The following is a 12,538-nucleotide window of genomic DNA, read 5'->3' on the forward strand; positions in this document are numbered from 1 at the left end:
GGTTGGTTAGTTTTTTCCTTCAGGAAAAAGTTCAGAAAAGAAAATATGCTTAAAAAACCTGATATTTAAATATGCTTAATTTTTATTTGGAAAGAAAAAGACAGCACTTTTTTTCTCTCCCCCAAATGGTAACAAAGTAGAGAAACCTATTGTACAGGTCTATAGGAGCTTTCAAATTAGTATCAAAACAGGTGGTATAAAATTTTACCTGTTATTTCTGAGCCTGAAGTTCAGAATATCAGTAAATATCTAGTAGCTACAGCTTTAGAAAATATACTGCATGAGAAGCATTGCTCCTGCTCTGACTTTTAAACTACTGGCCATTGAGGCAAAAAAACTACTAAATAGATCTTTGCTGTGTCCAAAATGGCAGTTTTTATATAGTTTAACATTTTATATTGAAACTCTGTATTGGACATTAGGAAATAGTTCTTCACTGAGAGCATGGCTGGTTACTGGAAGAGGCTGCCCAGTGAAGTGGTCACAGCTCCCAAGGTGTCAGAGTTCGAGAAGCATCTGGATGATGTTCTTAGTCATATTGACTAACTTTTAGGTAGTTTTGTGAGAAGCAGATAGTTGGATTCAACAATCTTTATGGGTTGCTCCCAACTTGAGATATTCTAGAATTCTACGATTCTTCTATATTAATGAATAGATTTTATTCTTCTCAGTTTAAGAAATATTGTAATTATATGTTATTCTATGCATGCTTAGCTTTACAAACCATATATTGAATTTAGCAAGCTGAAGTCTACTCAAGCAATTGAAAATAAAGTGCATGGGGTGGAGATTTAACTATTAGCAGATATGGGCTGACAATTTTTTAATGCATTTGAGAATGCAGTTTGAGAAATAAAATGTTTCAAAATCTGTCCAAATTAAAATGTGCAATTGGATTTTGTGATTATGAAAACATTCTCCAATTAAAACTGAGCAAATTCAGATAGATGGAGCCAACTATGCTAACATTTGAACTGTAATATTAGAAAAAATTACTAAAAAGGGCATGTCCTAACAACCCTCTGTCCCCATTTGTCTAAGTGAGTGTCTAAGTAATTTGTCTAAGTCTAAGGACATATCTAAATTATAATCTCACTGACATAAGCAAATAGCAAAATACCATTACAAGAGGAAAATGACATGTTGCTGATTTGGAGTGCTTGAGTGTGTTTGGAAAAAGAGGGGAGTCTAGATCTTTTGAAAGGAATCTGCTGACTGCATAACTTTCAGTTGGTACCAACATCAAACCCTCCCTGAAGGGAAATCTTCAGAAAGGATGTATCCCTAATATTAGATAGGGAACAAATCCTTCTGAGTGTGCGACCCATAAACTCCTTTACTGAAACAAGACAGAAAAGGATGTGACAGAAAATTAAAGGCCTAAAGGAGAAGTTACCAACTTTCTCATTAATAAAACTCCTTCTCATGGTGTTTAATGTCTAGGCTTAACTTTTTTCCTATGTGAGTGGCCTTTGACAGTGGCAGTTCAGTGAGATAATGGCTCCATAAATAGAAAGCAAAAATATCTTTCCAGTTTGTGAAGTTGCAGCTGAAAGACTCTCCCCTGTTCCCAGCCAAAGAAGACAATGAGCAAAGACTTCTGTAAAAGAACTGCAACTGTTCTTCTTTTCCTTTTCTCTTTTTATCATTTTTCCTGACTTACCCAGATGTGGCATTCATATCACAGGATCTCTCAATACTGCAGAACAATGAAAATGAACTTCATGCTGAATCTGGATGACGTCCAAAACAGCAACAAAAAATATTCACCTGCCTCTTTTTTGTATGTGAAGGTATGTGCTACCTTTAAGGAATGGTTGCAGTCTTTTAAAATGCTGTTTAAAGAAAAGGATTTGTCAATTTCTACAGTACATAGAGCAGCATAAAAATCCACAGTTATGATATGATCAGAAACCTTGGATCTCAGTATAATACTCGCAGCCTTTTCACAGAATTTTTATTAATCTTGAACAATTGGTGTCAGTTGGGGTTTTTTGCATGTGCCTTACCAGGCTGCATATGACACAGTCCCTAAAATCATTACTCAGTTACCATTCACTGTGGGTATGAATACAGCCACCGAGGTTTTAATACCCACATCAGTCTTGCAATCAAAGCACATTCTACAGTTTAGTAAAAATGTTCATATCATTCATTTCTTAATAGAATCAGAAGATAATCTGAGTTGGAAGAGTGCTTAGGATATCTCTGGTCCAAGCCTTCTCAAAGCAGGGTCAGATCTGAAGTCACACTAACATGAACTGGTCATCTCAAAGGGTTTTGGGTTTTGTACAACCAGTATCTCCATGGATGGAGCCTGAGCAGGCTCTCTGGGACAGCAATTCACTGACTGAGCATCCTCAGGGTGAAGTTTCTCCACTGGCCCTTATTTCAACCCACAGTGCCCCATTGTGAAGAACTTTGCTGCACCTTGGTGTAGTGAAATGAGGCAACCAGGTGCCACTAATTGCCAGGGAGTGAATATGAGCTTGTGTCAAGCCCACCTGTGCCTAATTAGGGTGGGCCCCCACTGCGCATGAGCAGGACCAGGGGGCCAATAAAAGGTAAGACCTAAGACACAGGCTCAGCTCAGGCTGGAACTCACAATCTTGGCATGCTTGGTTTAAGTGCTCCTTTCAGCACTGCGCTACCTTTATTGCTCCACTAGAGCTCATCGCCAGCAGGGTGAGGCTTTGAGGAGTCTCGAACCCACGGCCCTCAGCACCTTGGCATGACCTCCTTACAGGCATCAGGAGCTGCTGACAAATATCCCAGAAGTTGCCTTCTCCAGGCTGAATAAGCCCCAGTTCCACAGCCTCTCCTCCCAGGGCAAATCCTCTAGTCCTTGCCATGCTGGTGGCCTCCCAAGAACTTGCTTGAGTTTGTCAAATCTTTCTTAGATAGGAAGGACCCAAAAGTGAACACAGTGCTCTAGACATAGACTATTAGAGTATCACTATTTAGGTATAAATAAAGCAAAGAAACTGTACTGTATCTTGCACCAACCACCGAGCACTTTTAAAGATTTTAAAGTGTTGCTTTCATGTTAAAGGAAAGAAACAGAAACCATTACTGACCTATTGTTATCAGTACATTAGAGTACAGAAAGGGTGACCTAATGATTACAGAGCTAGTAGTTCTTGTTACAGGATCACAGGAACATTTAGAAATCTTGTGATAAGCCCTATTTTTGAATGGGATTATATGTCAGAAACCTAGCAGGTGAGATGAAAACTTTTCCTGAGTATGTGAGAGTGGAGACATCTGCACAGTCTCTACAGTTAGGTATATACTACAGGGAAAGTGACATCAGACAATTCATACCTTAATCTGCTCAGGATTCAAAAATTACACATCTGTAACATGAATTGCAAAGCTTACTCCCTCCAGTTTGGTCTGGTCAATTCAGCAAGACCTAATGCTTACTGACAAGAGTGACATCAGAGCTCAGCACTTTCACTGAAAACCTGACCCACAGGGACAGCACTGCTCTTCAGAGGAAATCTGGGACTTGAAATACATGCATTCTGCACACTTGGAAGCTAAACAGCCATATTTTTCTTCAGCTAGATTAGATGGGCCAGGCTTTCATGGTGATGCCCTGCCACAGTTCAGAAACTGGCAAGAATTTCCAGAACCATCACAAAAAAAAAAAAAAACAAAACAGAAAACCCCCAAAAAACCGAACAAAAAACCAAAACAAAACCAAAAAAAGGAAGGCAACCCTGTAGCCCAAGAAGGCACTTGGGAGCAACAAACTTCAGTTCTAGCTGGGTAACTGGGTTCATCAGTTTCATTCACCGACTTTAAAGCACAAAACAATCCTTTCCTCCCCTGCAGTCACCGAGGCATAAAATCAGGATGTCACTTTTTGATTAAATCTCCAGCTTTATGGATTGGGAATTTGTAACTGCAAAATATCACAGAGGATGAAAAAAAGTTTAGAAGCCTCATCTTCTTAAGTTGTGGAATAAGTCTACTGTCCAACATATCAGGTCCACATCACCCTCTGGCTGTGATTTAAATGAAGCAAGAGAGACAGTCCTTTTGATGAATAGGAACAGCTTATACTTTTAAGTGCAGGAAAGTATTGCAAAGGGGAAAGTATCAAAATAATGTGTGCACTTAATGTCTGAAAATCAGTATCTGCACATTTCATAGTGGATCTCACTAGAGAATTTCAGAATTCAGAATATTGTTAAGGTCCAACTCCAGTGCAGACTACGACTAGAGTAAATAGCCAGACATCAGAACAAGTACCTATTTGCAACAGCAACTCAGAAAAAATATACTTGAGTTGCAAACACTGTGCAAAAGACATTCAGGCATATTTCTGGAACCCAAATGGGTTATTTTTGTATGTGTTTTTTTTCTTAAATAGCTTTAATTATGTGAAGCCCTCCAGGATTATATTTGTCCTAAATATTTGCATAGATAGAGAATTAAAACTAAAATAAATGTGAGTCAAACCATCTTTTGGGAAAGCTCAAGCTCCAGAGGTGTCACTATTTGTCTATTTTCTCATAAAAAACATAACTAGACATTTCTAACAAAATCCATCACCCAGCATGCATGATGCATGACTGATGTGAGGGCTATATTGCCCTAATGAATAGCAGCAAAAATTTAAATTCTGTTCATAATCATCATCATTTATATATGTAGTTCATTCTGAATGACAATCACTACCATGCAGTAACATTGATGTATATTGGTATTTCATTGTGTCCTAAGTCCTGAGAGATGTTTTCAAATCAGTGTTGCCTTAACATCCCCAGAACTGTTAACCCTACTTATAAACTTGAGATGGGTGTATTAGTAGACGGAAAAAACAACCAACCGAACAACCCCCTCTGTATAAAAAAAAAAAAAAAGAAAAGCACAATATCAGATCTCAAATTGCCTAGGAAGTTCAAAACAAATTCAAGCTTAAAACCCCCTGATTTTGAATTACCTTGGATACTCTGTTTGCAACCTCTCTGCCTACTGTCAGCCCCTGAACAAAGGTCCGGGCAGCAATGAACGCTCTCGTCACTTGAACCTTCAGCTTCCTGGGGACATCTCCAAATGGCTTCAGCTGGTCGGTGTATTTGCTTACACACTCCAAGTACTCCTCAGTAAAATGGTACTGGGGGTTTATGAGCTGGAACATCCTCTCCAGGAGCCGAGCCCAGAAATCATTTAGCATTTCTTCCAAGTTCACGTTGCCTCCCGTGTAGTAGCGCTTCAGCTCTGTGAAGAGGTCCTGGAACACCTCGGAGTTCTGCATGTACAGCATGCCATATGTCCGGACAAACATGTCATTTAGGGACCTTTCTGCATTCTCTAGAAGTTCTCGGAAAAACTCTGCAGGGAGAAAAAGCAGATGTTTATGGATACATTAGTAAGGCACAAGGGTTTCGTTCCTATGTTACCCTGAGTAAAGTTTGTCATAATATGTTGTTACAACAGTGCTTTATTTGTGAAATTCATCTATTTGGACAGGAAACAGGTTTATTTAGAGGTAAAGAAATATATCTATGAATATAGTCTGAATTCACCAGCAAGGTGCAAAGATGCAAAACCGTTACCACTGAACACGAGAAGCACATTTAAAAGAACTTCGGGTAGAGTATTTCCACTTCTTCATGTACCGTTTTTGAACATGGCAATCCCCGTCCCTCTCAAGATCCTCCATAGTCAGTATATTAAATCTTCTAAGCTAAAAGAAATTTATATCATGATTTAACTGAAAACTTTAAAACTTTAGACTAACTTCTGTTAGCTAGATAACAGAAAGTTCCACTTTGTTGCAGTTCTTACAGTGTAGAACAGCACAGAAATTATCTGAAAGCCTATTTGTAAATATTATCGTAGGGAAATTGAAAGAAACCAGAGTGGAAATGGGCAGAATCTCTCTTAAAAGTATTATGTGCCTGTGTAATACTAAGAAAATGTTAGTGTTTTCATGAAATTGCTGCTCTGCTGAAGAGCAGAACTAGAACCCTCCACCAGTCATGTCAGAGCCAGCCTAGTAATTCCAGCTTGTGCTATTGTTGGTTTTGGAACAGCAGACCACATGTTTCTTTTAAAAAGCATTTCAGCCTTTTCTGCTTTTGTGCCTTTTACTTACTTAGACCCAAATCACAAACCTATTTCTAAATTCCATCTGGTGGAATTTATTCTCTATAGAAACCAAACCCATGGTGTACAGTGGAAACACCCAAACTTCTCTTCTGCTAAGATCCTTTGACTGCCATATGATTCTTAGGTTTCCCCAAGAAATCCCTTCAGCATTTACAGTAGTTCTTTAAACACATCTCACAAAGGAAGATTTCACCTTCCTACAGAGTTTGCTTGTCAACCTTCTTAAACCTCTCTTGGAGAAGAGTTCAATGACTGCTGTGGCCTGCAAATGGGGCACTGCAGACAACAGGGCAGAGATGGCAACACCTTTGGCAAGCCATGTGTTTGCTGTCATTAAATGACTTGCACTGATGCAGGAGTCACGGCACAGCCAGCTCTAGGATACTAGATTCTAAATATGCAGTTATTGCCCATAGACACAGCTGTGTGTGCTGACTGCAGTGACTCATGAAAATGCAGAACCACTGCAGTGCTAAAGACAGGATAGCAATTAAGACTGTAAGAAAAATTTTACAGTAAATTTGAGGATCTGCAGCTCTGAGCAGCTGAAAGCAGAATCCACTGAACACTATCTACTAGCCTGCAAGGACTCTTCATCATCCTCTTCTTTTTAGCTGAAATTGTGCAGAGCTGCAGTCTTTGATCTCCTAGATGACTGCAAAGAGGTCATCCAGGAAAATGTATACACAGGATATTGAGAATATACTCACTACATCAAAGCATTTATTAAAGGGCAAATACATTCTAATAAATATATCAATGTCCAAACTGTCATTAAAACCACAGCTCTTCAAATGGAATAAGTTCCATCTGGGAAAGAATATGCTTTTGCCAAATAATTTTTGTAGGAGAAAGAAAAAAAAAATCCCACAAAGCTCACAACCAAAAATAAATCCTTGTTATTCCTTGTTGCCTAATAGAAGAATTAAGGTCCACAACAGACAGTCTTCTCTGTTCTTTTTCCTCATTATCCATGATTCTGATAAAGCCACTTCAGAGAAAAGCAAAAAAAAAAGCTGTTTTTCACCCCTAACCCTGACCTAGTGATATCCTTGATGTCTGAATAATCCTGATAGCTATTTTGTGCATTCAGCATTTCTTCTTCTAAGAAACATTGCATACTGCATGTACTGCTGAACACATCTAGTTCTCTAGCCACACAATCTGGAAGGCAAAAAAAAGATGACAGAGAAGTTGAGGCTAAAAGTAAAAAAATGCTGAAAGGTTGAAGCCAGGATTTCAGATCAGTGCAACTGAACAGCTGGGAAAGACAACCATGAAAAAAGTGATTTCAGGCTCCTTGACTTCTCTGTGCTGGGGTGGCATCTGTAAGCAATTCAACACTGGATCCTCCCTTCCCTAGCTACACTGGAAATCCCACTATTTGTCTTAAAAGATCATGTCACTGCATAAGTCTGTAACAGCAAAGAGCACCCATGTTTGCTGACAGCATCTTTTGTCTGAGATTCTTATCCTATTATTTCTTTGTGCATGGCAATCTCACAGTCAGTTTTCTTGAAAATAACCAAACTTTTAAGGGAGTGGTAGAGCTTTGTTCTGTGCTTGTACAGCATCTGATAGGATGTGATCCATGCTGGTTGCAACCTTTGTTCATACTGTGGTACCACAGGCTTAAATTTCATGCTATTCCATATCTGACACCATATGTGTGCATTCTGTAGGAAAGCTAATGTCCTCTAAAAAATAGTACATTTATTTTTTAGCCTTCTCATAGGTCGCCAGGTTTTGAGAGCTACTCCTTAGAGAAAGTGATACCATTAAAAAGTTAGACCATTAGTCTTTTGTACAATTTGGTACAAAAGGCAGTTAGTTTAAGAGTTATCTGCATTAGTAACCCTATGTAAGATAATATGGCAATGACAATTGCAAAGTTGGGTACCCTTGTAGTTCCAGAGAGAAAAAGATCTGTTTTACTAATTAGAAAAATTCTCAATCAACTTCTCATGTCGAGCCAAATGATCACTTTTTTTTTTTTTTTTGGTCTGCAGACCTTCCATACATCAAGAAGGTAGCCCGCTTTGTGATGGTTACAGACATAAACTGTGGCCTGGCACAAATGGGCACTTGTCCAGTTACATTATGAGAAACCAGCTTTCACAAAGACTGAATTTTTCCATTGTCTTCACAGTAATTTGAGGACTTTATGTTACTTTATGTTCATTGCTATGATGATATTTCATCAACTTGCAGGTAGCTTTTAAAAAACAATGTAATATTTCAGCTCATGGCAAACGAAGGAAGAGACAGATATTACTCATGTTGCTTAATGTGCTTCTGGAAGGGGCTCAAATACGAGGGTGGGAGAGGAGAATCTATATAAAACTGAGCTGCATAGTGTTTTAAAATATATATCTTCTGAATTTTTTTGCTGTCAAAATAGGATGCCATGAGCAGTGTTAATTCTGGAAATATTTTTTCCTAATTTTAAGTGGTGATTCATTTAAATGACAGAAAATGTCTTCAGGACATATTCGCCTGAAGATCCCCAGCATTCATTTTTTTCATTTATTTGCTTGAATATCTCAGGAAGCCTGCTTAGTTCTGTTTATGGAGTAGCTGGAAAGGATAAGGTGCAAGGCACACTGACCTACTGAAAACAAGAGGACATTGCTATTTCAAAATATTATGTGACCTATTTAGACTTTAATGGTCTATATGTTTTTAAACATTATTTGTAAATTTAGAATGCGAGATTGATAACAACAGTCTCTGCAAATGAAATCTGAAATATTTTTAATATTTTAAAAAATATTTTGTCCCTTTAGACAACTCAGTAACAAAGTGAAAGGACACAAGGTACTGCTAGAGTCTTTTGCTGACTGGTAGGTACTACTCTCAGATTACAAACAGGGGCTTTTTAGCTCTCACACTACACTGTCAACTGAAAGCTGACTTTCTCACTCTATTTTAACATAGGTAATCAAGTGTCATAATACAATTCAACCTGGGAGCTAGCCTAATTCCAAAGTGATGACTAGTTGTCACCATATGTCGGTGGATCAGGACTGGGGATAATATTGCAGCATGACATGATGTAATAACTGCCTTCAACAAAATTTAATCACAACCATCTAGAGGCAATTATTAGATAAACAAAGCTGCATTATGTTGGAGCTGATGTTCTATGATCATTCCCAGCCTGATAAATTATCTCTTAGTTTATATTCCGCCTGTAATTTAAGAAAAAACAACATCTGACTGCAGAACAAGAGAGAAACATTTTGTTGTCCTGTTCCCAAACCCAAAAAAATCTTTAAGACCAAAAGAAAATCTCATTTAATACCATGTAGTCTGCTCTGCTTTCATTTTTAGCAAAGCTTGAGATCTGAGTGCTGTACTATGGTGCATCTACTTTACTGGGCATGCAATCTCACTGCTACCTGAGAAAAAAACCAGCACAGATGCAGTGCAGAGGTTCTGGACAGGGATATATTCCAGGTTTACATCAGCTCCTCATTATAGCCTTGTTGTCCTGCCTTGTGGATATTGGCTTTCAACGAGCTCTGAGGATTTCGACACACAAAATCCTGTTACCTACCACTTACTGTGGAGATCTGTATGCATCTACATGTTATGTGGACTATAGGTACCTAACTTCATTTCACATATATGAACTTCCCAGTCTCAATAAGGCTGATGGTGAGAAGGATAGAAGAATTAATGCAAGCTGACTACCTTTTGGACAGAAAGGCTCTTTAGGGATTCTTTAGTTACAGATACATACACATGACATACATCAATAGCAGCTTTTTTTTTTTTTTCTGCCCTGTTTTTGTCTGTCTTTGTTTATGAATCCATCAATGGAAAAAAAAACTTTTTGCACATTTTTCATCTTTTTGCAGGATTATTACAAAATTTTTTTCACTTGTTCTTTTTTAAAAGATATTTCACAATAGTATCAATTAGTGAAAGCTGGGATTTATCTAAAGGAAATTCAAGTGAAATTAACCTGTGTAGATTCTATGCTTTTTCAATTCCTTTTTCATTCATTTTTTCTTTCTCATTTTTTAGATTTCCAGAGACTTTCTTCTAACAATATCTAACCTTACAGAACAAAAAGAACTCAGTTTAGCTTCCTGATTGAGAAAAATTTGCTGTAAGGAGAATATTTACACCAGATTATTTCTTTTCCCCTGTTTTTAACTTTACATTTGTAATTATATTCAAGGGTGAACAAATAATATGCATAAAGATATCAGTGTATTGGTAATAATTTTTAGTGAAGCTGAATAACTAATTTTAAAATACCTTTATAGCTTTGCCCTTTAGAAACACTCAACAGTCAAACTGGGAAACAAATTTCAGTTTCCATTAGGAAAAAAAAAGCTGCAGTATGATGAGATCTTTTGAAATTTGCCCCACTTTTAAATCTCATTTTTAATATATTGCATTTAAAAGCTAAGAAATACAGGTCAGATGGCTAAACGTGTCCTGTAATTACTAATTTCAGAAGAGGTAATTTACATGTTCCACTTAAGTCTTGGGTAAAATCATCTATAGGTAAAATGATTTAGCTGTTAATGGATATCTAGAGCTTTCAAGAATGTCCTATACCTCTACATTTCATGGCATTATGAAATTTCTGGATGCTACTAAATTTTTCATAAGCTAGTAGAGTCTCAAAGGCTGCAAGTAAAGATGAGAGTCTCTCCCAGTCTTCAATCTCTCTATTTCTATATGACTGCAAGACTTGATAACAGTAGATAATTCATTGTGATCTTCTCCCCTGCCTCCTGTCCAGATTCTGAGACTTCTTCCCCCTTATGGGTCAGACCATTGCAAGGAAGAAAGGAGACCCAGGGGAAGGGGAGAGCACTGAGGCTCCATTCTCACCCAGTCTCACTGTGAAGAGAATGCCAAGAGTACTCTTCTAAGTGCTCTAAAATGAGGGACATGAGGATGGGGAGGAAACACAAGCACATCTATCGTGGGCTGTGCTGGACAGGTTAGATCAGATATAGGCAAATTAAAAAAACCTGGGCTGACATTTACATATCAAATGCCATTACCAGAACGTGAATTTAATCCAATAAAGAATTTAAGACATTATTTAACACTAATGTACAAAGACTACTGAAAAAATGAACATTACTGTAGAGTTAAAGGATCTGTTATCTACTCAAAGCTGATTACATGCAATGATAAAGACAATGCATGATTTCTAAAAGACATCATTCTCCAACATTGATATTGATGAGATCATTGTCAGCAACTTCAGGCAATGCAGGTGCAACCTTCAAACGCTAAACTTACAGTTTCTTCTCCACAACAGATAATTTATTAACATTTGAGTACATCTACAGGGCTGACCCGTTCCTGCCATTGATTCCACACAGACCTTACACATTTCACCTGAGAACTATTAAATTAGATATTAAGGCATTTTAAAATAAAAGCTTTACTGCTTTCTGGACTGTCAATTCATGTTCTGTGGCATGTGGTACTTTACACTGATGTTGCATTGTCGATTATAAATATAAAACCTGGAATTCCCAAGGTCTCCTCAAAGAATTCATTGAACTTACAGTAATTACCAAGATAGAAAATGCTAGGAATAAAAACAAAACAATAAAACAGTTTTACACATAATTTAGATACACTAGTAACTGTCCCTGAAGGTTCTACTTTCATTATCAAGTGGAAAATGCCAAAGTGAAGTAGTCATAAAATGTAAGCAAAATATTACAAGGTATCAGAAGGCGACATTCTAGAATATTTATGAATGGGCATTTAAACTCTTACAGCCACAGTACTGTCATGAATATCCATGATCAAAGAAAGACACGTAGAATTCCATGGATATCTGTGATTTTCGGAATGATTAATTTTACATCATATGTTCATTAAAATGCATAGCAACTCATGAAATATTCATGAGTCACCACAGTTGGCTCTGAAAAACATTTAAAGCTTTCATGAAAGTGATATTAACAATATATAAACTATGGGACACAGTGCAACAATTTTTTTAAAATATAGACACTGCTCTGTTTTTCCTTGTGCACCACTAGAGGCTATTAAACATCCAGTTCAATAGTTAAGGAGATTTACCATCTAAAATTTTGTATGAAAATTCTTTGCCATGCCTATAATCAACAACAATCTTTTAAACTTACTAAAAGTTTGTTACCTCTTAAATACAGGGAAGTGTAAGGTGGACCAGAAGACAGAGGAAAATTAACAACAAATTACCTTGCTATAAGGCAAATAAAACTGACTTAAGGCAGAAAAATTTATACCTTCTCTATGAAGAAGAAAAAAAAAAATGTAAGCAATTTTTTTCAGCTCCCAAATCAAAGGTGGTTATTTCCTATAATCAGACACAGTCCTGTGATGTTCTGAGGGCAGGAGTCATTACTCTGGAAGGACACTCTGGCTGTCCAGAGGAAAA

The 12,538-nt window shown here is 37.4% G+C and overlaps 1 protein-coding gene across 1 annotated transcript in view; it reads right to left on the bottom strand.

The window, feature by feature from the left end:
* Positions 1-12,538, bottom strand: part of GPC6 (glypican 6) — a 761,222-nt gene that overhangs the window by 339,079 nt on the left and 409,605 nt on the right. The window contains exon 3 of the mRNA XM_030459184.1: positions 4,955-5,346. Within this exon, the coding sequence (XP_030315044.1) occupies positions 4,955-5,346 (392 nt within the window). The remainder of the gene's footprint in view (positions 1-4,954; positions 5,347-12,538) is intronic.

Source organism: Calypte anna, chromosome 1, assembly GCF_003957555.1.
Source record: "Calypte anna isolate BGI_N300 chromosome 1, bCalAnn1_v1.p, whole genome shotgun sequence".
Lineage (NCBI taxonomy): Eukaryota > Metazoa > Chordata > Aves > Apodiformes > Trochilidae > Calypte > Calypte anna.